Genomic DNA, 27356 nt, shown 5'->3' on the forward strand with positions numbered 1-27356 from the left:
TCTAATAATTCTTCATCAACCCCAAGAAAGGAAGAAGATCGAACCCAAATCGAGATACCATAGTGGAGTGATTATTTACAGTGTGGACATTTTTTGTTTTTTCTTTTCCGGGATTTACACAAATATTTATTACCAATCAATGTAATTAATTCCAAAGCAAAAGTTTCCAAAATATACCTCAAAGCCGGACAGTCCGATAAAGGATTTTGCGCAGCACGCACTAGAAGGTTTATATTATTCCAAGGGCGGATATGTGCTCCTGGCTTAGCCACAGAGTGGAAGCACTGTCCACACGAAATATGAAGTTGCCCAAACTCCATTTTGTCGATGGACAGTGAAAGAAGAACGCATGGCACAAGAGTACGGGTTGTAGTCAAAAGGGCCGAAATAAAAAGTAAAGGTCGAAAAATGGCGGAAAAATAAAATTTAATAAAATACAAAGTAAAATAGTGTAAATGCCATTTGGTTTGTTGTTGTGATTATATTTGGAATTTGACTCTTCTTGGCTCAGTGTCACGACTAATCCGTATGGGATGTATGTTTTTGTTAAGAGTTTTTAATACAAATGTAATTGAAACAACCACAGCCACACAGCAAAGGCAGGCAAACCTGTTTCAGTCCAAATAAGAGCTCAGGTGTGTAGTATGTTCAATTGACTGATTCCTGATTAGAAATAGTTAAATTGTTAAAGGTCACATGCTCCCAAAATTGTTAATTAAACTTCTTTAATTAATATTTGGAGATGTTGACGAATCGAACTGATTCTTAATTAGATCAGTCAACCTTGATGGTATAGGTGAAGAAGACTGCAACACAAGACGTGTGGGGAGAGAGGCATCGCTTGTTTGCTACTGACCGGCAATTAGCTCAGTTATCCATGGCTGAGTGAAAGTCATCCGAAAGATGTTTCATGTCCTACCCCGTCCGTTAGTCACATCATAAGACGAGCCCAGTCGCCTGTTATCATCGAATGAACTTGCGTAAATCATTCTAGTTAATTATGAGAACTTGTGTTAATTAAGTAAATCATGAACTAGTTGTATTGCAATTACATGGAAACATGGCTGCTTGCTTGGCTATTAGAATGCCCCTACCATTTTAGTAATGTCATCTTCATATTATATGCTTCACAGGTATATGTGTCAATAAATCATTAAAACCTTTCTACATGGAAACATGGGAAACATGGCTGCTTGCTTGACTATAAGTATGCCCCTACCATTTTAGTAATGTCATCTTCATATTATATGCTTCACAGCTATATGTGTCAATAAATCAGGAATACGACCCTTTTGTTTTTTTTGTCACGGCCCATTTGACTTTCACCTCGGCCCTTTTCACTTTTTCCATAGGCCCTTTTGACTTGGCACTTCTCGGCCCTTTTGTCCTTCGGCCCATTTGACTAGTTCCCCATGTGTACAGGTAAGTGTTTCCTTGCATTTCCATTTTTTTGAAAGTATGTCAAGGTTTGCCATTTAGCGAGCGGGCCTAGAAATTTATAGATCTGTATGTAATATAGACTGACACCCTCTACAGTTATTGCAATTACGCTTTTATAAGCGAGAGCACCTTCCTGAGTGTCGAAACAAGATGGCGGAAAATGATCGTTTTAACGCGAAATAGGATATCCTGATCAGCAGACGTGCATTTTATTTAGCTCTCAGTTCATAGACGTACTTATTTTAGATCATCAGTCACAGTGCAGGCTTCATTGCGTCAGAAATTCCTCAATTACAGGCAAAAAATCAAAATGTACATTTCATATGGACTTGTGTTGAAACTGTCCATCACAAACGTGCAAGGATTCTAGGCATTAACTGTCGAAAACCCACTGTTGTTGGTAATATTTCCCATAGCCTTGGCAATGGAAACGGTTGTGGATCCCATTAACACGCAATATGAGGGCAAATAAAGGTTTGTGGAAGTTACTGCATGTGTAGCAGAGATCGAACCGAAACATGAGTCTCATCAATCAATTCACACAATCACGTACTTTTCAGCCCATCCGTACTTTTTGTGTGAATTTGAAATGTGCCGCTACAAACAGCTATGGTTACGCGCTATTCAAATTCCTTGTTTCATGGGATAATTGTATTTACAAATGTATTTTAATTCTAAACCTTTAAAAAATAGTGTCTCTATTTTATAGGTTTAGGTAGCATGACGTTACCTGACATGTCACAGACTGCCCGTTTGATGGGGTCGTAACATTGTTCACTATTCACCTGGCTCACTGGCTACACCCATCACGTCTGTGTATTTTTGTAACTTAGAATGTGACTGATTTAATATCAAGGTCGTACAAGACCACCGAACGTTTTCGCTTTGAAATTTCAAGATTTCCGTTTGTCGGGCGAACAGGCCAAAAGCGCCAAAGGACAAAATGGGTCCAAAATTAAAAACGTGAGAAAAGGACCAAAGGAAAGTCAAACTTGGCTAAGTCAAAAGGCCACACACTTCACCCAAAAGGGCCAAACGTTTAGAAAATAGTGGGATTAAAGGAAATTCATTTCAAGTTTTTGCAGTAGGTTTAATCCTAAACATATGAGAGTGTCTCAGTGTTGTTTGTTTAAACAATCTCAGAGTGGTTGAGTGTTTACTTGACACCACACCACTGTTTGTGTGATGATTACAAGTATTTAGTAATCTAAACAAGGTTAACGGTAGTGGTTAGTGTTTATGTTATGAGTATAGTCAAAAATACATCTGTTTCTGTAATGACTGCAAGGCGTTTAAACAGAATCATGGATGTCACACACTAGACAGTAATCTAAACGAGATTACCATTCTGTTTTCTTGTGAGGTTTAAACAGCCGTGGGTGTCACTTACACTAGTCAGTAATTTAATTATTTGTGATCGGTCTCATTACTCAGAATGCTATATAAGACAAACATGTCAAATTCAATAATATATATTACAGTTCAAGCGCTGAAAGTAATACGATCACACTATAAATATATATTTTTGTTATTATTTACACGTTAATACAAATATAAATAATAATAAGTATTAATATGATCAAACATATAGAATATATATTAGTTTGTATGACCTATTTGTTTTTAACCTACGGCCCTTTGGACTTAATTCTATGTCCCTTTTGACTTTCCTTTGGCCCTTTTAACTTTTTCAATATTGGCTGTTTTGTCTTTTGACCCCAACCCTTTGTCGGAGCACGGCAGAGAACGTGGTGCACGACGGAATATAATGAGTATAGTGTTACCTATGCAGTAACAGCTTAAGTCTTTTGAGTAACAGCTATGTTTGAATGACATGAAAGATACAGATTGTTAGGAATTATATGAACTATTACCCATTATATAATGTTAAGGGTCCTAATTTAAGCACATAGTAAATTTAGATGAATAAAGACATACCAGTGATAAGATGTATTTTCACATTTCTTTGAATAGTCAGTTCTTTGACAAAAATTAGTATTATTGCATTCAGAATAAAAAGTGGAAAACATGTTTCAGCATTAGCAGATATAAATCTCAGGTCATTGCAACAATTAAACTGTTAATGACAGGCATTACAATAAAAAGAATGTGTAACTGATCACTATTGATGTTTCTTTGAAGAAACAGTGATGGTCCTTCCAATAACGAATTATTTGTAAAAATAAATTAGGAAAAAAACATAATGACTAGCCCCTCTTCCATTTCAGACAGCATGCTTGGGTTATAATTTTAGTTTCAAATGCAAAAAGAAAAAAAAAGATACTATTTTTATTAAATTTGTTCATTTTTTAAAATATGCATGTTATTTTAAAGACACATATGGAAAATACTCAAGAATTGTTACCTTTTCAACTTGATTTTCCTTGAAATATTTCCCTAGACTAAGCACCACATGTTCATCACCATCAACCAGAAGTTGTTAAAGAGCATGACGGGGAAGTTCCACATGCACATGATGATTGATCATTAATTATTTCATAATTTTAGGGAATTGTTACAGGAAGGACATTTTTCTTGTATACAAGAGTTTAAAAAAATACAAAAATCATGAACATCTACCAGGAATGAAGGTCGATTCTGTTCATCCCCTCCAGAAAAAGTCTTATTAAATACTTGGGAACTTTGGGAACAGTAGACATTTGACGTTAGATTTTTGCCCCTGCATAGATGAGAAAATGCATGACCCTTGTTACAAAAAGGTGAAATTAAAAATGATTTGGTATTTTTTACAGCAATAAAATATATTGGTAATGAACGAGAAATCCCATTCTTAACATATTTACAAAAATTTGACGGTTTTATTGGGGTTTTCATCCTGATATATGAAAAAAGCTACTGTGGTAAAAAGGTATGCAACTAAGTATGTACATGATGATTTCTTCGTAGGTAGTTAGATTTGCACCCAGTGCGTTGGCAAATGTAAACATACACGAAAACTGCAATCATAAACATTCAACGGAATTAAATTTGCGTAGGTAGTCGCGACTTGTAAAATGCAAATTTGATGATTGGTCACTGAGATGGATTCACTTATGACAAAAGGTGGACATCAAGGTTGTCACAGGAACAATGGCAGAGGTAAAGTATCTCTTGGATATGCTGTACTGAATGCTTTGAACAACTTACCAATAAGACTTACTGATAATCTAGTGCTCTGCATGAGGCAAAGATGTCAGGAAGTGATAAACAGCCAAAGTGGCTCCCGTTATTGAGGGTCATTACGTCAGTTCTGACTTGTGAAAACTGTATCATCTAACAGTCCATAGTTTACACTTTATGCTCAACAGCCACATACCTCACTCTACACTTGGTCAGGTCTCTATCTGTTTAAAAATTCACATTTCGATATTATACATATCATAACTACACAATAAGAACTGGAGTTTGTCCAGCAGTGATGTTTAGTACCTTTGAAGTATTAGTTGATAGACATCCACCAATATGTGGGTATCCAAAAAGCTTTAGCAGTGAAAATGGCTCTTCCTGATCCATAATGTCTGAAAATTATGAGGTTACTTGACTTTTTACAGTTAGAATATTATTCAGAAACTACAGCAATTATGAACAAAACTCTTCTTCTCAACAAACACCTCTATAATAATGTATGATGACATGGCGGTTAAAACTATAAACTGTCAACTCCATGGACAGGAAAATCACAACAGTCTGTTGGACAGTCTGTTTGCTAAATGGGTACAACTACATATAAAATGTACAGTTTGATTTTTCGCCGATAACTGAAGAATTACTGACGCAGACAAGCCAGCAATGTGAATGATTCATCTAAAATAACTATATCTATAACTGACTATTGAAAAAGGCACGTCTGCTGATGAGGATGTCCTATTTCGAGTTGAAATGATCATTTTCCGCGATCTTGTTTCGTCACTTAAGAGGGTGCGCTTTTGCAATAAATATTAGGCTATTAGAGAAACATCTGTAAATTTCTGCACCCGTCTGTCAAATGTCAAAACCTGATATACCTGGAAAATAATGAAAATGCAAGGAAAAACTTACCTTTACTCTTGTGCAACGTGTTCTTCTTTCACTGTCCACTGCTTTTGAGGCATCTCCACATGTCATGTTAGTGGTATTGCGTATAAAATGCACACTACATGAAATGCACTTGAATCACCGCGGCCGTATCATCAACAACAATCAACATCCCTAGACTGCGCCAAATCTCCGACCAGACAGTGCACTGTTGACTACTACTACTGATGTCCTCACGTTGCATGGTTTGACTGGGACATTATCCGGCAAAACAACGTTCAGGTGTTACCTTGGCCTTCTCGATCACCCGATTTGTTCCCCATTTATGGGATCTTCTTGATCAACGCTTGCGCAAGCGTAATCCACCACCTCAGATACTACAAGAACTGCTCGCAGCATCAGTATCAAACCATTCTCCAGACAGCATTCACCATCTCCAGCCTTTTGTCTATGGGCTACCGCTGCCAACCTGTTACTGATGATCATGGTGGTCACATCAGATACTGGCATTTTACTCAGACCGGGTGGGTTTCATAGGCCTCTGTGGTTTTACTAAACACTTTCTAGATATTCAGATTTTGGAAGTCTGTATGGTGATGATTTTAATGTAATTGAACAATGATGTCATGTTTGAATCAGTTATATACACATGAGAACGAGTATATTTACTGGGTGCATATAATTGATCGTGCCAAAAGATGTCCCGGATGGTGCTCTTTCTTGTAGTCATTAGTTTTGTCTTAAGTGCCTTCGTGAATTAAAACATTCTATGAAAGTTAGGTTTTTGTGAATTGTAGTGCAATACGTGAAAGGTATTGATGTCAATTCTAAAACGGACATATCAATGCTTTTCACTTGTTGGGTGCCTTGTATGCATATTTTTCATCTACCATGCCATATGGATAGACATGCGACGCCACCAAGGCGAACGAAACCACCAGCACATATCTAATATGTTTCTCTCTCCTAAACACTCATTGGTACTGCTCGATGTGTCGTCATGATATCTCGTTCACGAACGTTCACATTCAGCACAGTCTCGTTGGTTGTATACTCTTTTTTTGCATTGATCCGGGTTCATATTTCAGTTAATGTGTAACTCTTGATATCGGGTTACGATCTTTGTAGGTGAGGTGAAATGGAATAAGGCAGCGGGGCATGACGGTATCCCTCCCTCATTTTACAAATGTACTTTTACTTCTTTAGTGTCATATTTGAAAGATTTATTTAATGTAGTTCTTGACAGTGGTAAATTCCCATCGGTTTGGAATATGGGCATGATTGTCCCTTTATTCAAGTCTGGAAGTATATCAGAACCATGCAACTATCGTGGAATATCTCTTCTAAATATTTCTGGAAAATTATTTGCTAATATATTAGAAAAGCGTTTACGTGCCTGGGTTGATCTAAACGAACTACTTGACCAGGCTCAAGCTGGTTTTAGATCCAATTATAGTACAACTGATAATTTATTTATATTACAGTCATTATGTACAAAGTATCTCTGCAGACCTAAAGGGAGATCCTATTGCGCTTTCATCGACTTTAAGAAAGCCTTTGATTTTGTTGACCGTAAGAAATTGCTATTTATGTTACATACCAAAGGATGCCAGGGCAAAATGTATAATATTTTAAGAAGCATGTATGACTCTGTTGCAGCGTGTGTTAGAACCATTCTGGCAACACTGAATCGTTTAATACTTCCGCTGGTGTGCGACAAGGCTGTGTATTAAGCCCCGTACTCGTCATATTCTTTATTAATGAACTTGTAGATGATATGTATAAATCATGTAATAATGGAATATTTGTTACTCCCCAAATCAAAGATTTACTTTTACTTCTCTTTGCAGATGATATTGTTACGTTTTCATTTATGGTAAACGGACTGCAGAGACAGATAAATATTCTTCAAACATTTTGTGACACATGGGGACTAGAGTTGAATATGGAAAAATCTAATATAGTTGTCTTTAGAAATGGGGATATAGTGGCACATTCTGAAAAATGGTTATTCCGGGGCAAAAGTATGAAGTTGTTTCATATTATAAATATTTGGGTCTTTTATTCTCTAGATTTCTTACTGTAGGTAAATTTGCTTCCAACAAAGCCGTACTTGGCGATACAGGACGCTATAACATGCATATTGAGAGTCAAATGAGAGTTATCAGATACTGGATCAAACTTATAAGAATGCCGGATTACCGCTACCCGTATCAAAGCTATCAATTATTATTATCCCTAGACAAACGTGGAAAGTATTCTTGGGCTTCGGGTGTGCGAAATGTGTTATTTTCAAGCGGGTTTTCTTATGTTTGGTTAAGCAAGATGTTGGTGATATAAAAATGTTTCTGTCAGCATTTAAACAACGAATAGAAGATATATACATTCAGAATTGGCACGCATCAGTAAATTCATCGAGTTTTCTAAGTCATTATTCACAATGTAAATCTATGTTTGGACCTGAAAAATATATTAGGGTCCTTAATGATAAGTCCCTTTTAAGAAATTTTTGTAAATTTAGAATCACTCTACATGCCTTAAAAATACAGCGTTATAGAAAAGATAAAAATACACTAGAAGATTTATCATGTTCTTGCTGTTCTTCTGGTAAAACTGAAGACGTACGTCACCTATTATTAGATTGTGAGGCATTCTCTGCCGGCCGAATGAAGTATTTAAAATACTTTAATGATGCCCCACAAACGATATATAAAATACTTAAATCTAATAACGATGACTCTATTAAATCAGCTGCCATTTTTATAAAATATTTGATGTCCATCCTTAAATTACATGTAAAACCATAATTTCGTGTCACGTCACACAATATTTGTTAAAAAGAAAAATTAACTGTACTATGGGCCACTGGGCCTTCACTACTGAATAAAACCTGTCTGTCTGTCTGTCTGTCTGTCTGTCTGTCTGTCTGTCTGATGTGTCGTCATGATATCTCGTTCACGAACGTTCACATTCAGCACAGTCTCGTTGGTTGTACACAAGCCCAGATTCAATGCAGTTGTAAGGAGACATATATTGGTGAAACTGGTCGACCACTGGCTGTCAGGTTAAAAGAACACAAAACATCAGTTCAAAATTTGGATCAGAAGTCTCCTGTATGTGAACACATCATGCACAACCCCAATCACAATATTGTTTAGGACAACACCAGGACATTAGTAAGGAACGCCAATGACTTCAAAAAACGGAAGCTCCTAGAAGCCATTGCAATCAAGCGGAACAAGCCCTCAATCAACAGAGACGGAGGTGTTTACTTACCCAATGCATGGAACCACCTTATCCTCAGTGACTAATCTTTATCCAAACATCTTTACCTGTAACTCGTTAACCTAATCAACACAAGCCTCCACTCCAATAAGTTGAAGCCTGCACATAAGTTGGAGCCTGTACATCAATCAATCGAAGCCTGTACATCAATTAATAGAAACCTGTATATCTTGTTACCCATTGTTATCTGTCTACTGTTATGTGTATATATACTACAACCCTTTAGTTTTACTCTCACTTCACCTGAAGAAGAGACTAGAATCTGTCTCGAAACGTTGTGACCTTGAATAATAAAGAAGTTGAACCTAAAGCATTTTTAGTTTGATTCCTCCAACTTCTAAATGGCTTTGAAACAACTTTGTAAAAAGTAGCGCCTTTTTCTTCATTGGTTATCGTGTTTATATATTCACTCAAAAACATTTATACTGACACAGTGATTATATGTTGCCAAGGACCTTGTATTTCTGAACAAACTATACATTGTGATATAAACAGGTGCACGCAACCTGGTGTCCGTTGCCCCAGCAGATGATACTACCCATGTTTTAACCACATGTTTTATGTAATAATTTAATTTCACAATATTAACACTCAAAACGTTTAAACGCTCTCTGACTTGGCTGACACATGTCATCGGTTCCCTATTGCGGAGATCGATGCTCACGTTGCTGGTCACTGAATTGTATGGTCCAGACTCGATTATTTACAGACCGCCGCCATACAGCTCGAGTGCAGCGTAAAACTAGACTAACTTTAATGGCTTCCACGCAACATTACGTAGAATTCTGTTTAATGGCAAAAGCATTACATCTCACACTGGCAAACCCTTCACGAGTGCTGGATGTGATGACAAAATTCTCATCTTCACATCACGGGGAATAAGGTACTTCTTTGAAGCAAATATCTTGTATGCAGATGGTACATTCTACTATCTCTTTCCAATATTATTTCATCCATGCATGTAGGTACAGGATGTGTATCACCTCTTGTGCATGATCTTTCCGCGCAGCTCTCCGAAAACAAGTACAATGTATTTAACTTCTCATGGACAGCGTGGACTTCTCGGAATGATGGACCATGCAGATTGTGTGTCTATTCTCCGCTTTGATAGGTAACTGACTTATTTTGAGCAGGTTTATAAGCATATAAGCATATGGAAAATGATTTGGTATCAGAGAACTTTCATCATGTAATGTGATAAATCCAGATGACCTAGGTTCTTGTAGTTCTCTTATGGATAAAGATTTGTCAAAATGTAACACTAAATCTTAGTAAGACTGTATCGCAGACTGTTTAATCGTGTCACCTTGTTAACTTCCAAAGAAACTCACTTTAATATAATACCTTAGGCCGTGTATTGGAAACAGTATTGGAAACTTATTTAAACCAGATCATTGTATGCATGTGATGAACTCACACTATCTGTATTTTCTGGAAGTTACGCTTCTGAAAAAGTTTTGCAACGTGTATTCAGCCCTGAGGTTCTTTTCAACGATTTGTATGAAACAAATTAAACTGGAAATTGTTTTAAAATGTACTGATGTAAAATACATCATAGGATTTGGGTATACCTACTTCATTTATTTTGTCCTTAAGCTGTTTAGATCGCCACTGCTTTCAGCAAACTGTAATGTATTTAGTTAGTTTTAGTCCAAACCATTAACCTTGTCCGAAAATGTGTTATAGACTTCTTGTAACCTTTAAACGATTGTACAGCTGTCAGCACGTCATTGCCCACTAATTACTTTAATGAACGTGGGAAGGTGAGAAAGACGTTTTTACCTCACTGTATACGTCAAGCCCCAATAGGTATAAAAAACACTAGTTTACTCACTCTCTTGGACAAACCGAAACTGTGTTGGGAAGTTCATTTAAAGATGGCTCATAGAGTAATCAATCAGCACCATGGCGAAAACCTCTGTCTTGTAATCCTTGGAGCTTCTGGAGTAGGAAAGACAGCTATTATTTCTCAATTCCTGGACAAGAATTTCGTCACAGAGTATAGAGGAACGTTCGAGCAGATCCACATGCGCAAATATTACTCATCAGGAATTAATCTGACAGTGGAAATAGTTGAAATCATCAATGGGGATGCTGTGCCTACGGTAAGGAAGAATGCTATTGCAAAAGGGGATGCATTTGTTCTCGTCTATTCCATTGATGACGCGAACTCATTTGAGCAAATTTACTCTTTGCGAGATCTCATCCTGGAAGAAAAGGAGGAAAATAATGTTCCCATTTACGTGGTTGCCAATAAGATAGACATTGCAGAAGAAAGGAAGACTCCCATCTGGCAAGTTGCGGATGCCATCGTTACAATAGACTGGGAGCACAGGTACACTGAAGTGTCAGCTAAGGATCCCAGGCAGATTGCTGAACTGTTTGAAAGTGTGCTTCAGCATGCTCTCTCGGTATATAAAGACAGGTTTGTAATGTCACCGAGACGAATGGCATCGCCTGCTTATCTTTTGTCAGTGATAATGGAAAAGTTCCGTAGGTTCTACAGACGTAGGAGATGAGTTTTGATTATCAGTAAATTCACAGCAAGAAAAAACACTTTTTCCTCAACAGAATGGTCGGGGACTACATTGCACAATCGTGCTGAAGGATGTCCCGAGTAGTGCTCTTTGTGTTGTCATTATTTTTGCCTTAAATGCCTTCGTGAATAAAAACATCCTATGAAAGTTAATTTATTGTTAGTAATTTATTCTAAAACGGACATATCAATGCTTTTCACTTGTTGGGTGCCTTGTATGCATATTTTTCATCTACCATGCCATATGGATAGACATGCGACGCCACCAAGGCGAACGAAACCACCAGCACATATCTAATATGTTTCTCTCTCCTAAACACTCATTGGTACTGCTCGATGTGTCGTCATGATATCTCGTTCACGAACGTTCACATTCAGCACAGTCTCGTTGGTTGTATACTCTTTTTTTTGCATTGATCCGGGTTCATATTTCAGTTAATGTGTAACTCTTGATATCGGGTTACGATCTTTGTAGGTGAGGTGAAATGGGGTTTAATGATAATAACATTACGCATGATAAATATGCAAATTTCGCTTTTGAAATGTCTTGCTTGCATCCCAAGTACATTGTCATCAGACGCCCCATTGTTCTTGATGCCCTTGGTTTGGTACCTCCTGATGATCTCTTGACGTAGATCAGAAGAGTGCCCTTGTCTCTCCAGCAAGAGCACAACCAGTAGTGGCAATACTTCAGTTTGCCAGTTGCCTATCAGGGCCTGCTGCTTTTAAAACATACAGGCACTGGATGAAGACCGCAGGCCCATTTTGTTAAAGAAGCCAAACAAATAAAACTAAAAAAACACTACACTGTACACAGTTTCACACTGTATCTACAACATCAATTAGCGAAGAATATGACGCAGAGAAACGTTTGTATTTTAGTAAAGACTTTTGTCTCCATTGATAAATCATGAATGGTTCTCGAAATTTAATTAAAAAATGATAAACATTCTGGTTTAAAAACGAAATGTCAGATAATTCATAGAAGGTCACAAGGCCTGCAATCTTTTAAATTGTTGACCTGATGCAATAATAACCGGCGCTGGGTCTCCATCCTGACGTTTATATCAAACATTGAGCACAGCCCTTCTGACACTGGGGAGTCGTCATATTCTCTGCAAATTTCTTGGTGGCTTCAACTAGGCAGCATTTCCTGGGAAAAGTCACGTTCACTGTCTCGGTTACGTGTAGAATGGGTAAGGGCTCTGAACTATTGATGAGCCGTACGAGCATGACTGTGCCATGATCTCTGCTGCATTTTTATCTGCAAAACATAATCATTTCTTATGAGAGTGTATTAGGTTGTATAAGACGAGAGAAGTTTAGGATTTATCAAACAACAAAATTTCCCATTGTAGCTAATTTCCGACAAGCTTTTATTTTTATAGGTAATATGATAAATTAATGCAAAATTGCTAAAGTAGTGGGTTTTTTTTCCTTATTGGTTGTCGTGTTTTCAAATCGGAATTGTGATTATTCACTCAAAAACATTTATACTGATACATTGATTATATGTTGCCAAGGACCTTGTATTTCTGAACAAACTATACATTGTGATATAAACCAGGTGTCCGTTGCCCCAGCAGATGATATTACCCATGTTTTAACCACATGTTTTATGTAATAATTTAATTTGACAATATTAACACTCAAAACGTTTAAACGCCACAATAAAGACACAAAGGCGGTATGATATTCACGGTGCAAAATTAATTCAAATGCACATTACATATATACAATGATGGGTTCCGAGTGGACAAAGCGAATGCATTAAACTTGTGTCTTTTAGACATAACATGTTGGTGCGATCAGTTGTGCGCTGATTGCACCGTATGTTCAATACCTCAGAATAAAGTTACATTCCTCTACCATCAGTATTCGTTTTACTTGGAAACTTTCCATATTCAGCTCTGATGTGACAACAGATAGACAGATACTGCATTAGCGATAGATCATAACAATAACGGTGTAACTTCTGAAACTTCTGTGCCATTGCGCATAACATTTTATATTAAAAATTATGATGCACCACCAATCGTCGGGTCTGGTATTTAGAAAAAATTTCACGAAGATTTGGCAATGCGATAACCATGAGTTTCATTGAAAGTAATCATAAACGAATTTTTGTCATCAACGTATGACTGGCCGTGTAGCTGAGTCTTTCATAATGCTGTGGCAGACAAAGGCAAGTACAAATATGATGTTAAAAGAAAGAAGAAATCTACTTCCAGCTAAAGAATCTGCAAGGGAACCATCTAGACCTTTGATGGCCCATTGTGAAAGATGGGAATATGCCACCGCTGTCTTTCCGGTGTATGCACGTATGGTGTGATTATACTGAGGACGAGACTTCTGGACAGAGCTGGATTTAAGATCTTGATGAACTTCAGTCTAGGAAGCATTCACACATAATGTCAACTTATACTTCCAGCTCTTATGAGCACTTTTCTTCATATTTTATGCAGACAATGCAAATTAACATTTAATGGCTTGCGACCCGTGAAGGACCTGGGGTAGAAAAGGCCTTCAGCAACCCACGCTTGCCATAAAAGGCGACTATGCTTGTCATAAGAGACGACTAACGGGATCGGGTGGTCAGGCTCTCTGACTTGGCGGACACATGTCATCGGTTCCCTATTGCGGAGATCGATGCTCACGTTGCTGGTCACTGAATTGTATGGTCCAGACTCGATTATTTACAGACCGCCGCCATACAGCTCGAGTGCAGCGTAAAACTAGACTTACTCACTGACTTTAATGGCTTCCACGCAACATTACGTAGAATTCTGTTTAATGGCAAAAGCATTACATCTCACACTGGCAAACCCTTCACGAGTGCTGGATGTGATGACAAAATTCTCATCTTCACATCACGGGGAATAAGGTACTTCTTTGAAGCAAATATCTTGTATGCAGATGGTACATTCTACTATCTCTTTCCAATATTATTTCATCCATGCATGTAGGTACAGGATGTGTATCACCTCTTGTGCATGATCTTTCCGCGCAACTCTCCGAAAACAAGTACAATGTATTTAACTTCTCATGGACAGCGTGGACTTCTCGGAATGATGGACCATGCAGATTGTGTGTCTATTCTCCGCTTTGATAGGTAACTGACTTATTTTGAGCAGGTTTATAAGCATATAAGCATATGGAAAATGATTTGGTATCAGAGAACTTTCATCATGTAATGTGATAAATCCAGATGACCTAGGTTCTTGTAGTTCTCTTATGGGTAAAGATTTGTCAAAATGTAACACTAAATCTTAGTAAGACTGTATCGCAGACTGTTTAATCGTGTCACCTTGTTAACTTCCAAAGAAACTCACTTTAAAAAAATACCTTAGGCTGTGTATTAGAAACAGTTTTGGAAACTTATTTAAACCAGATCATTGTATGCATGTGATGAACTCACACTATCTGTATTTTCTGGAAGTTACGCTTCTGAAAAAGTTTTGCAACGTGTATTCAGCCCTGAGGTTCTTTTCAACGATTTGTATGAAACAAATTAAACTGGAAATTGTTTTAAAATGTACTGATGTAAAATACATCATAGGATTTGGGTATACCTACTTCATTTATTTTGTCCTTAAGCTGTTTAGATCGCCACTGCTTTCAGCAAACTGTAATGTATTTAGTTAGTTTTAGTCCAAACCATTAACCTTGTCCGAAAATGTGTTATAGACTTCTTGTAACCTTTAAACGATTGTACAGCTGTCAGCACGTCATTACCCACTAATTACTTTAATGAACGTGGGAAGGTGAGAAAGACGTTTTTACCTCACTGTATACGTCAAGCCCCAATAGGTATAAAAAACACTAGTTTACTCACTCTCTTGGACAAACCGAAACTGTGTTGGGAAGTTCATTTAAAGATGGCTCATAGAGTAATCAATCAGCACCATGGCGAAAACCTCTGTCTTGTAATCCTTGGAGCTTCTGGAGTAGGAAAGACAGCTATTATTTCTCAATTCCTGGACAAGAATTTCGTCACAGAGTATAGAGGAACGTTCGAGCAGATCCACATGCGCAAATATTACTCATCAGGAATTAATCTGACATTGGAAATAGTTGAAATCATCAATGGGGATGCTGTGCCTACGGTAAGGAAGAATGCTATTGCAAAAGGGGATGCATTTGTTCTCGTCTATTCCATTGATGACGCGAACTCATTTGAGCAAATTTACTCTTTGCGAGATCTCATCCTGGAAGAAAAGGAGGAAAATAATGTTCCCATTTACGTGGTTGCCAATAAGATAGACATTGCAGAAGAAAGGAAGACTCCCATCTGGCAAGTTGCGGATGCCATCGTTACAATAGACTGGGAGCACAGGTACACTGAAGTGTCAGCTAAGGATCCCAGGCAGATTGCTGAACTGTTTGAAAGTGTGCTTCAGCATGCTCTCTCGGTATATAAAGACAGGTTTGTAATGTCACCGAGACGAATGGCATCGCCTGCTTATCTTTTGTCAGTGATAATGGAAAAGTTCCGTAGGTTCTACAGACGTAGGAGATGAGTTTTGATTATCAGTAAATTCACAGCAAGAAAAAACACTTTTTCCTCAACAGAATGGTCGGGGACTACATTACACAATCGTGCTGAAGGATGTCCCGAGTAGTGCTCTTTGTGTTGTCATTATTTTTGCCTTAAATGCCTTCGTGAATAAAAACATCCTATGAAAGTTAATTTATTGTTAGTAATTTATTCTAAAACGGACATATCAATGCTTTTCACTTGTTGGGTGCCTTGTATGCATATTTTTCATCTACCATGCAATATGGATATTCATGTGACGCCACCAAGGCGAACGGAACCACCAGCACATATCTAATATGTTTCTCTCTCCTAAACACTCATTGGTACTGCTCTGTGTGTAGTCATGATATCTCGTTCACGAACGTTCACATTCAGCACAGTCTCGTTGGTTGTATACTCGTTTTTGGCATTGATCCGGGTTCATATTCCAGTTAATGTGTGACTTTTGATATCGGGTGTACGATCTTTGTAGGTGAGGTGAAATGGGGTTTAATGATAATAACATTACGCATGATAAATATGCAAACTTCGCTTTTGAAATGTCTTGCTTGCATCCCAAGTACATTGTCATCAGACTCCCCATTGTTCTTGGTGCCCTTGGTTTGGTACCTCCTGATGATCTCTTGACGTAGATCAGAAGAGTGCCCTTGTCCTCCAGCAAGAGCACAACCAGTACTGGCAATACTATAATTTGCCAGTTGCCTATCAGGGCCTGCTGCTTTCAAAACATACAGGCACTGAATGAAGCCTGCAGGCCCATTTTGTTAAAGTCAAACAAATAAAACCAAAAAACACTACACTGTACACAGTTTCACACTGTATCTACAACATCAATTAGCGAAGAATGTGACGCAGAGAAACGTTTGTATTTTAGTAAAGACTTTTGTCGCCATTATGATGAATCATGAATGGTTCTCGAAATTTAATTTAAAAATGTTAAAGATTCTGGTTTAAAAATGAAATGTCAGATAATTCATTGAAGGTCACAAGGCCTGCAATATTTAAAATTGTTGACCTGATGCAATAATAACCGGCGCTGGGTCTCCAGGCTGGCGTTTATATCAAACATTGAGCACAGCCCTTCCGACACTGGGGAGTCGTCATATTCTCTGCAAATTTCTTGGTGGCTTCAACTAGGCAGCATTTCATGGGAGAAGTCACGTTTACTGTCTCGGTTACGTGTAGAAGGGGTAAGGGCTCTGAACTATTGATGAGCCGTACGAGCATGACTGTGCACGTTGTTGGATAGTGGATCCCTGACGCCTCACGGAGAATTTTTCTGTTTGTTTTGGGCAAATTTATAGCCGAGCAGTTAGGGTTTCTGTGATTTTAGGCAGTTTGATTTTCTTCCACAGAAGACTTTTCTTCCACACAGACTCCGGTGGAAGTCGCTCGCGCCATTGTATTTTGGAAGCCTTTTACTTTGTCATATTTATTCATGTTATACATTGTTGGAAACCTGAGGAAACGCTCTCTCCAAAAATGCAAACGTGAATCTAATGCTGCCTCTGGTAACCAACCCAGATTAAACTCCGACATGATGGTTTGTGTAATTTTATTGAACTTCAATTCTTCTATGTCACAGCAATCATTATGCCAGCATCATCCGGTCATGATGTAATGGCAACCACTCTTACGAGTCACCTCAGAAAATGCATTTCTATACTGCGTTTGAAAGCCATTTAAAGCATGTGTCAGACAATGTATAAAAAGCACACGTTGCGCATTTAGTGATGGAGCTATATAGGTATTAGTGTGCGAAATGCAACAAATACCGGAGATGGTATGGATTGGCGGAATTTAGATGAATCTGTACACCGGCTATACAGGCGTCGTGAATATTTACAACTATAAAGTATTTGCAAGATCATTCATGTCGGATTCTGCAAATATGTAACATGCTGGTGTGCAAGACTAGACATTCGAGCTACACATGAATCAATATACTTGACAGAGCTGAAGTTACAATAGATTGGAATAAAGCCATAAAAGCAATGCTTGTAGTCTTTTATAAACTTTTACTGTGGTGGAAAGCCCTTGAAAGTGCGGTTCTGCCAAGGTGTAATGATCATTCCAGTCGCAGGATTTTTATATTTTTTTCTGTAAAATTCTGGTAGTCCTCCTCCCCCTTCAATACTTGGGACAAACCAAATAGCATCCCCCCCCTCCCCCCCCCCCCCCCCCCCCCCCTCCGCAATCTATGTACAAAACACATGTCCTTCTCTAGCTTCCTGTCAACTTAATTATTACCTGATTAGCTGTATATCACTCGTCTGTAGTCACATCTCCGTACCCTGGACATACCACTTATCAGCAAATGTAATTTCGTCACCTGTCTTGGCCTCTTATGGTTATAATCACTTAGCTTGGATCACCTCCTTTTGACATGCCGCTACTTTCTGATTTTAAACCTCGTCGCCCCACTGACTTCAACCTTGTGCATAAAATGCTTGAATTTCTTTGGCATGGGCAATTCACACCTTTTGACATGCTCATGCCTCTCCAAATATACACCATGCATGAAATGGAGATGGTCAATTTACAGTTTCCTCCTCCCCCTTAGAAACATCCGGCTTGGCCACGTGAACTTGTAATATAATACTATACTATAATAATAATATAAGGGAATGCATTTCACTGCAATTTCATCATAACAGACCAAGTATCTTTCAGTGGATGACTACCAGTCAGCGTTGGCAATCACCATTGGCAAGAGAGCTTTACTTTTATTTCTTCTGGTTTGTTCTTAATTTCTGTATTTTTCAGTCATTTGCGTTGCTCAGTTTATCAAACTGATACATAACATTAATAGGTTTATTCCCTAAATATCAAGTAGACCTACATCCAGAAATATTGTATAAGCAGTTTATTTCTTAATTTGTCCAAGAGTGTGACATCCATTCCCTCTTCTGTAGCGCCCAATTACTCCCAGAAAGTAAGTATCGCAGCAACATAGTGCAGTATGCCTTCCACAAAAGTGTAAAGCATATTACAAAGGTGTCGCGCATTTAAAACACTGTTGTCCTGGTAGTTCTATTCCTGCTCTGCACGCCATACACGCCCAAAATCGCCGCCGTAGCGAGTCCTATACTGCTACACAGCTTGTGTCAATGTCGGCTCTACTGGCATTTTGTGGCACATACACAGTGTACACAAAAATCAAATCCCTGTTTACATCAGGGTACTTAAACACTTTGGGCACACAATTCAGGGAGAGGACACACCTGCACCCTCCCCTTCAACTAACAATCCAGTGCCGAGTACCAGTGCTGGTTTAACGGGGTCTACCAGAAGTGTTATAATTACAAAGAAAACAGTCAGGGCTAATCAAACGGTGTAAGGGTGTCCTCCCGCCTAGCCCAAAATTCGATTTCCCCTATTCCCACTAGGTCCCAAGCCCAAAGGAGCAGTGGTGTTACACGGGATTAACGCTCTGAGTTATAGCCTGTTTCCCCGATATCTTGAGTGAGTGTTCACTGTTTGTCATCCACCACCTTGGATAAAGATATTGCCTTGGGTGAGCGTTCACTCACTATCTTTAGTGTTCTCTCAGTGTCATCCAGTTCATAGGATAAAAACTCAGACAACTTAGGCAGATTCACTCAAAATCGCAAACGCACAGGTACAAGTTGAATATATTCATAACCTTAGTCTACCATGGCTTTCAGTTCGGCGTTAAGAACAGGCATAAGGACACAGTAGGTATCATTCCATGGGTTGTCGGACGACAACTACGACACAGAACGCTGCCTTAGTTAAGTCAGACCAGAACCACAACCACCAGAGTGACCGACGTTCTACTGAAGTTACCAAATCGTGAATCATATATATACTTATGTACCCTTCTACAATGTTTTATCTCGACTTTGAAAATGCAGCATTGAGCTCCCCACAGAGACATTCCCGATTCCACAAATACAATGTCATCAAAACCACGCAGGCCAAGAATGAAGTTTCAATAATCCATCTCCAAGCCACAGGTAGACTGAAGTACAAGAAGAATAAGTATCGAGATCTGCAGATTCAACTCCAGACTCTGAAGACCAGATACCAATGTTGCGAAATTGATGTCATGTTTGTTGATGCTGCTTCCTACTTAATAAATGTCGACTTATAAATTATAAAGTGTACGACTATATCAATCTGTATAGAAGTTTGTGTTTATTTAGTACGACTAATCCCTGAACCCAAACGTTATAAGTCTTTGAATGTCATTTAGAAGTGTAAATACATAAGAATGAAGATTTTATGGATATCAACTTCTTTATGAGAGAACACAACGTTTCGGAGTTAATGCTTACTCCTTCATCAGGTGATTGAGAAAGGGATACAGAGGTGTATTTATATGTACAGGTAAAACAATAACAAAGTAACAAGTGGAATGAGTTAACGAAAGCTAGTATAAACAAGCACTGATAGGAAGCCGATAGTTAAGATAACAATGATGGAAGCCAACGGTAATGCATTACAGTTGATTGGATATGTTTACATAACATGATTGGGGATAAGGATGGAAGCCAATGGTGATACATTACGCATGATAGGATGATGTACATAACACACGATAGGGGGTGAGCATGTTTACATGAGGGTTGGTGATGTACAAACACAAGTATGTACTCGGGTGGATAGGCTATACATGAATTACATAGATAGAATGTACACAGGTAGATGAGATTAATTTATCAATAAGTCCCAGGCACTTGGTAGGTACACTCCTTGGTCGCGGTTGATGGCTGGTTTCTGTCTCCGGATCTCGATGGCCTCTTGCAGTTTCCTTTGGCGCCAGTTGTTGTTGTTGGTAGATAGTATCCTAGTGTCCTCCCATCGAATTGAGTGTTCAGGGTTCTTGAGAATATGTTCAGAGATGGCCGATTTCTGGTCGAGTTTCCTGACTGAGGTCTGATGTTCCTTCATTCTGGTGTTGATTGGTCTCAGCGTTTCTCCAATGTATAGGTCGCCACAGTTGCAAGGGATCTGGTAGATGCATCCTCTCGGGTTAGGGTGTTCACAGCTGGGTCCTTTACCGTTGGCTTTTAGGTAGGTCTTGATGGTCTTGCCACTGGAGAAGGTGACATCGATGCTGGCTTTGGTCTTGATGAGGCGTGATATTGATGACTGATGGGGCCAAAGTAGGGTATGGTTACTCTGATGGGTAATGGAGAAGGTTTGGGGCAGGGTTCTCGGTCCTTAAGGGTCTTGTTGATGGTGGCTGTGACGAGCTGGGGAGGGTACCCGTTGAGTGTGGTGAATGTCTTCCTGAGGTGGTCCAGTTCATTGTTCAGGGCATCGGGGTGGCAGAGGGCTTTGGCACGTCTGGTAAGGGTGGCGATGATAGCTTGCTTGATCTGAGGGTGGTGGCAGGAGTTGTAGTGGATGTACTGGTCGGTGTGCGTCGGCTTGCGGTATACTGAGGTTCTAAGTCCATCGTCTGTGGTGTGGAGGGATACATCAAGGAAGGGCAGGTGTTGGTTGGTCTCAGTCTCCATGGTGAACTTGATTCTTGGATGTTGGTCGTTGAGGTGGTTGAGGAGCTCATTGGGGTCGTTGTCATAGGCGATGGTGGTGAAGGTGTCGTCGACTTTGCGGTACCAACAGAGGGGCTGGAACGGAGCTGTGGAGAGGGCTGCTTCCTCGAAGGAGGTCATGAAGATTTCTGTAATGAGAGGAGAAAGAGGTGAGCCCATGGGGAGACCGTGGATCTGCTTGTATATCTTACCATTGAATGTGAAGTAGGAGGTGTCAAAGCAGCTGCGGGCGAGGTTGATGATGCTGTCTATGGTGAGCTGGGTGTCCAAGTCATCTATCCGGTTGGCTAACTTGCTGCGAAGGATGTCCAGGGCTTCTTCTAGTGGGATGTTGGTGAAGAGGTCCACGACGTCGTAGCTGACCATGGTGCCTGTGGGGTTGGATTCTTTCAGCTGGTTGACAAAGGATGAAGAGTCGCTGATGTAGGACTTGCCATCTTTGCCAAGTGGAGCGAGGAGACGTGTGAGGAACTGGGCGGTGTTGTAGAAAACTGAACCTCTTGAGCAGACTAGGATCCGGGCTTTGGGCGGGTTCTTGTGGATCTTGATGGTGGCTCTTCCGTATGGGGCTTGGGAGTTGATAGGGTTCAGCTGGTTGAAGATGATGTCGTTGATTTCTCTCTTCTCATGGAGGTCCTTCAGGGTTTTCTTGTGTTGTCTTTCCAGTCTGGCCGTCGGATACATAAGAATGAAGATTTTATGTTCTCTCATAAAGAAGTTGATAGTGTTCTCTCATAAAGAAGTTGATAGTGTTCTCTCATAAAGAAGTTGATATGTGTTCTCTCATAAAGAAGTTGATATCCATAAAATCTTCATTCTTATGTATTTACACTTCTAAATGACATTCAAAGACTTGATACGACATCAACATGGAGATGATGCAGTCACATCCATCAACAGGTACAACCGCTCTATTAGCAAAATTGTGAAAACCAGTAATCATCTGACTTTCCTGTTACGATGCCGAGACAACAACCTCGTTCCCAGAGGATTTCAACTGTCATCTCCTGTCCCTCGCTCACCTGCCATCAACAAGATACTCCACAATGCCAGCACCAGAATAGTCAAGCACCAGATACAGCACCTACGCCGCCACAAGTCCCATCTCCATAAAGACATTGAAACCAGCAGAAGCCACCTACAAGACACCCTCGAGTCTGACCTCTACCACAAGACCCAGTCCTTAGCAGAGAAGACCAAGCAGCACCTCCATGAGAAAGTGAAAACTACCCACATCACCAAGTTCACCCAGTTACAACGTCCTTCCACCTCCAACATTCCCGAAGCTGACAACAACAACACCAACCTCAAGACAGTCATCAACCTCAGCAGCAAGCCTCTCACACCATCTCAGACATCCCTCCTTGCTAAAGGCCTGAAGTATGTCCCAGTCGCCGCCAAGATCAACACAGATGCCTTCATCACCAGCATTGAAAGTGGACTTCAACAACTGGCTCCCAATGGCAACGTAGACTACCTCCGACACCAGATTATAGACACCATCAAGCAAGCTCCCAAGCCCCGCCCCAACCTCACGCACCAAGAGAGACAGGCCATCACCGAACTCAAGAAGGATGACAGCATCACAATCACCGAAGCTGACAAGGGCAAAGCAGCAGTCATCATGGACACCCCGGAATTCCTCCAGCTCGTCAACAACAGCCTCTCAGACACCACCACCTACCTCAATATCAAGAAAGATCCGACGGCCAGACTGGAAAGACAACACAAGAAAACCCTGAAGGACCTCCATGAGAAGAGAGAAATCAACGACATCATCTTCAACCAGCTGAACCCTATCAACTCCCAAGCCCCATACGGAAGAGCCACCATCAAGATCCACAAGAACCCGCCCAAAGCCCGGATCCTAGTCTGCTCAAGAGGTTCAGTTTTCTACAACACCGCCCAGTTCCTCACACGTCTCCTCGCTCCACTTGGCAAAGATGGCAAGTCCTACATCAGCGACTCTTCATCCTTTGTCAACCAGCTGAAAGAATCCAACCCCACAGGCACCATGGTCAGCTACGACGTCGTGGACCTCTTCACCAACATCCCACTAGAAGAAGCCCTGGACATCCTTCGCAGCAAGTTAGCCAACCGGATAGATGACTTGGACACCCAGCTCACCATAGACAGCATCATCAACCTCGCCCGCAGCTGCTTTGACACCTCCTACTTCACATTCAATGGTAAGATATACAAGCAGATCCACGGTCTCCCCATGGGCTCACCTCTTTCTCCTCTCATTACAGAAATCTTCATGACCTCCTTCGAGGAAGCAGCCCTCTCCACAGCTCCATTCCAGCCCCTCTGTTGGTACCGCAAAGTCGACGACACCTTCACCACCATCGCCTATGACAACGACCCCAATGAGCTCCTCAACCACCTCAACGACCAACATCCAAGAATCAAGTTCACCATGGAGACTGAGACCAACCAACACCTGCCCTTCCTTGATGTATCCCTCCACACCACAGACGATGGACTTAGAACCTCAGTATACCGCAAGCCGACGCACACCGACCAGTACATCCACTACAACTCCTGCCACCACCCTCAGATCAAGCAAGCTATCATCGCCACCCTTACCAGACGTGCCAAAGCCCTCTGCCACCCCGATGCCCTGAACAATGAACTGGACCACCTCAGGAAGACATTCACCACACTCAACGGGTACCCTCCCCAGCTCGTCACAGCCACCATCAACAAGACCCTTAAGGACCGAGAACCCTGCCCCAAACCTTCTCCATCACCCATCAGAGTAACCATACCCTACTTTGGCCCCATCAGTCATCAAATATCACGCCTCATCAAGACCAAAGCCAGCATCGATGTCACCTTCTCCAGTGGCAAGACCATCAAGACCTACCTAAAAGCCAACGGTAAAGGACCCAGCTGTGAACACCCTAACCCGAGAGGATGCATCTACCAGATCCCTTGCAACTGTGGCGACCTATACATTGGAGAAACGCTGAGACCAATCAACACCAGAATGAAGGAACATCAGACCTCAGTCAGGAAACTCGACCAGAAATCGGCCATCTCTGAACATATTCTCAAGAACCCTGAACACTCAATTCGATGGGAGGACACTAGGATACTATCTACCAACAACAACAACTGGCGCCAAAGGAAACTGCAAGAGGCCATCGAGATCCGGAGACAGAAACCAGCCATCAACCGCGACCAAGGAGTGTACCTACCAAGTGCCTGGGACTTATTGATAAATTAATCTCATCTACCTGTGTACATTCTATCTATGTAATTCATGTATAGCCTATCCACCCGAGTACATACTTGTGTTTGTACATCACCAACCCTCATGTAAACATGCTCACCCCCTATCGTGTGTTATGTACATCATCCTATCATGCGTAATGTATCACCATTGGCTTCCATCCTTATCCCCAATCATGTTATGTAAACATATCCAATCAACTGTAATGCATTACCGTTGGCTTCCATCATTGTTATCTTAACTATCGGCTTCCTATCAGTGCTTGTTTATACTAGCTTTCGTTAACTCATTCCACTTGTTACTTTGTTATTGTTTTACCTGTACATATAAATACACCTCTGTATCCCTTTCTCAATCACCTGATGAAGGAGTAAGCATTAACTCCGAAACGTTGTGTTCTCTCATAAAGAAGTTGATATCCATAAAATCTTCATTCCAAACGTTATAACCATTCCCACATAGCCCAACGTGTTTGTTTGTACAACAGAGTAGTTACAGCCAGTTTTGGGCTAGGCGGGCATGAACCAATCAAACAAACACTGGCTTATACGACAGGTTTCCTGAAAGTGAGCCCACACTTTCAGGGTTTTATCAATATTTAACCAATATTCTTAAAAAAGCAGGGCGTAATGCTGGTGGTACATGCCGTCTCGTTTCTAAGTTTTTCTATCACATCCAAAAACATGTTTTCCCAAGTGAGTGAGTAAGTTTAGTTTTACGCCTCACTCAGCAATATTCCAGCTATATGGCGGCGATCTATAAATAATCAACGCTGGACCAGACAATTCGGTGACCAACAACATGAGCATCGATCTGCACAATTGGGAACCGATGACACGTGTGAACCAAGTCAGCAAGCCTGACCACTGGATCCAGGTTAGTCGCCTCTTACGACAAGCATAGTTGCCTTTTGTGGCAAGCATGGGTTGCTGAAGGCCTGTTGTACCCCGGGACCTTCACGGGTCGTTATGGCTTGTATCAACTTTGACATATTTGAGCACGTAGATGAAATTCATCATTTTAAGACGGTCCTTTCACAAAATGGGGTTTCTGCGGATGGTATTACATGTCAGCTGTCAAATCCTTTCTCAGTTACTGTCAAACATATGTTAAAATGTCACCAAAGGTTTGTTCATGTACAGAAGTAGTGAACAACGTCTCTCTGGCGTCTTTTTCAAGATGGCGGCACTTCCGATCACGTGACCCGCATGGTGACGTCATTCGATTGTTCTAGGATGACGTCATGAGTTGGTGTGTACGGGGTGTGACGTCATGCGATTGTTCTAGGATGACGTCATGAGTTGGTGTGTACGAGGTGTGACGTGGTCGTTAGCAACGGGGGTGTTGCTAAGCAACGGTGGGTTTTGGGTGCGCGCTCTCGCGGGATCTCGCGGGATCTCGCGAGAAGGAAGCGTGTTTCAAGATGGCGGCAGACGGACGGCACGGCGCGGGACGGGACGAGGGAAGGGAAGGGAAGGGAAGGGAAGGGAAGGAGAGGGGGAGAGAGGGGGAGAGGGGGAGAGGGGAAGAGTGAGTGGAACGACGGCGATGGGATGGGATGGGATGCATCGTGTTTCAAGCAGTCTTTAGGGAGCAGGTGGGTGGCCCTGAAAAGGGCCGTGAGGTGTGGATGCTTCACAGTCAGCATCGGCAGATGAGTTGGAGTCCTCGGAAAACATATTTGCCGGGACAAATGTCATCGTGGAGGGATTACGTTCCTTTGGGGACACCCCCACCACAATAGAGACAGACGTAAAACTTGGCTGTGGGGACGACATCGAATCGATCGGATGGACGGGCTTTCAGACAGGTAGGGCACATGATGAATCGCCATTGGTCTGCTAATTCTTGTAATGGCACCATTTCCGTGTTGGCTGTTTTCTTGGCTGTAGTGCCTGTTCTCGCGGTGGTTGGTGGTGGTCGCGCTGGCGTGTCAGCTCCTGTCGTTCCGTCGTCGTCGTCGTCGTCGCCGCCGTCTTCAATCTTGATGGTCGGTTCTAGTGGTGGTGAGGGTGTGGTGGTGGTGGTGGGAATGGGAATGAGGGGCGTTGTCCCTTCTTTTTCTTCTTCTTCTTCCTTCTTCGGGCTGCACCGGAGACACTGTTTTCGTCCACAGTTTCTTCGGTAAGGGGTTGGTCGACCCATTTTCACTTTACGTTTATCCATATCTTCGTCACACACGAAAGGAGTCGACGATATGTGAGGGTGACTAGTCATGGCCACGTTTATATAGCCTCGACGACGTCACAGCCATGACGTCGTGCTTGCACGTGAGATCGTAACGTCATCATGGCGCGTGAGGTCGTGACGTCATGGTCGTGAGGTGTTGTCTTGTGATTGGTTGAGTTCTGTTATATAAGATGAGGAGGAGGACGGGAGCGGACAACCATGGAAGAAAACTGGGATCTAGAACTGATCTCCGTGGAGACACCCCCACCATCGCCAGCGCCCATCCCTCCACCACCACCGGCTTTTCCATCATGGCGACACTTGTCAGCTTGGCAGTGTCGCCAATGCCAGGGAGGGTTGCCCATGTATTGCAAGGGCACGGATGACTACAGCAGGACTTTTCAATGCGTGTGTTGCGCCACAGTGTTGAAAGATACTTATCATCGTCGCCTGACTCACGGGGTCAAGTGCCCCGTGAAAACCAAGATAACCATTCACCCGTGTCAGTGCATGATGCCGCCCCTGTGGTCGTTGTGATCACCACAACGAAAAAAACAAACGGTCCTTTTCAGGACCATCCAACTTTCTCTAAAGAATGCTTTCATG

The 27356-nt window shown here is 41.1% G+C and overlaps 3 protein-coding genes across 3 annotated transcripts; all 3 read left to right on the forward strand.

Moving 5' to 3' along the window:
• Nucleotides 1–10616: 10616 nt before the first annotated feature.
• LOC137284036 (ras-related protein Rap-2b-like) lies at nucleotides 10617–11258 on the forward strand. Its single transcript, XM_067815694.1, has one exon. It carries the CDS (start codon nucleotides 10617–10619, stop codon nucleotides 11256–11258), a length of 642 nt encoding a protein of 213 aa, XP_067671795.1.
• A 3895-nt stretch (nucleotides 11259–15153) lies between these two features.
• LOC137284037 (ras-related protein Rap-2b-like) lies at nucleotides 15154–15795 on the forward strand. Its single transcript, XM_067815695.1, has one exon. The coding sequence runs from the start codon at nucleotides 15154–15156 to the stop codon at nucleotides 15793–15795; it is 642 nt and encodes a 213-aa protein (XP_067671796.1).
• Nucleotides 15796–22181: 6386 nt separating this feature from the next.
• On the forward strand, nucleotides 22182–26171 carry LOC137284038 (uncharacterized). The gene is made up of 2 exons (XM_067815696.1): nucleotides 22182–23051; nucleotides 25869–26171. Exons 1-2 carry the CDS (start codon nucleotides 22182–22184, stop codon nucleotides 26169–26171), a joined length of 1173 nt encoding a protein of 390 aa, XP_067671797.1.
• Nucleotides 26172–27356: the final 1185 nt, after the last annotated feature.

This window comes from Haliotis asinina, chromosome 5 (genome assembly GCF_037392515.1).
Source record: "Haliotis asinina isolate JCU_RB_2024 chromosome 5, JCU_Hal_asi_v2, whole genome shotgun sequence".
In the NCBI taxonomy this organism is placed as follows: domain Eukaryota; kingdom Metazoa; phylum Mollusca; class Gastropoda; order Lepetellida; family Haliotidae; genus Haliotis; species Haliotis asinina.

Coding starts and splice junctions, on each gene's coding strand:
- LOC137284037 (XM_067815695.1), top strand. CDS start 15,154: ATGGCTCATAGAGTAATCAATCAGCACCATGGCGAAAACCTCTGTCTT.
- LOC137284036 (XM_067815694.1), top strand. CDS start 10,617: ATGGCTCATAGAGTAATCAATCAGCACCATGGCGAAAACCTCTGTCTT.
- LOC137284038 (XM_067815696.1), top strand. CDS start 22,182: ATGACATTCAAAGACTTGATACGACATCAACATGGAGATGATGCAGTC. Junction 23,052..25,868: donor ATATCAAGAAAGATCCGACG/GCCAGACTGGAA, acceptor CGATTGTTCTAG/GATGACGTCATGAGTTGGTG.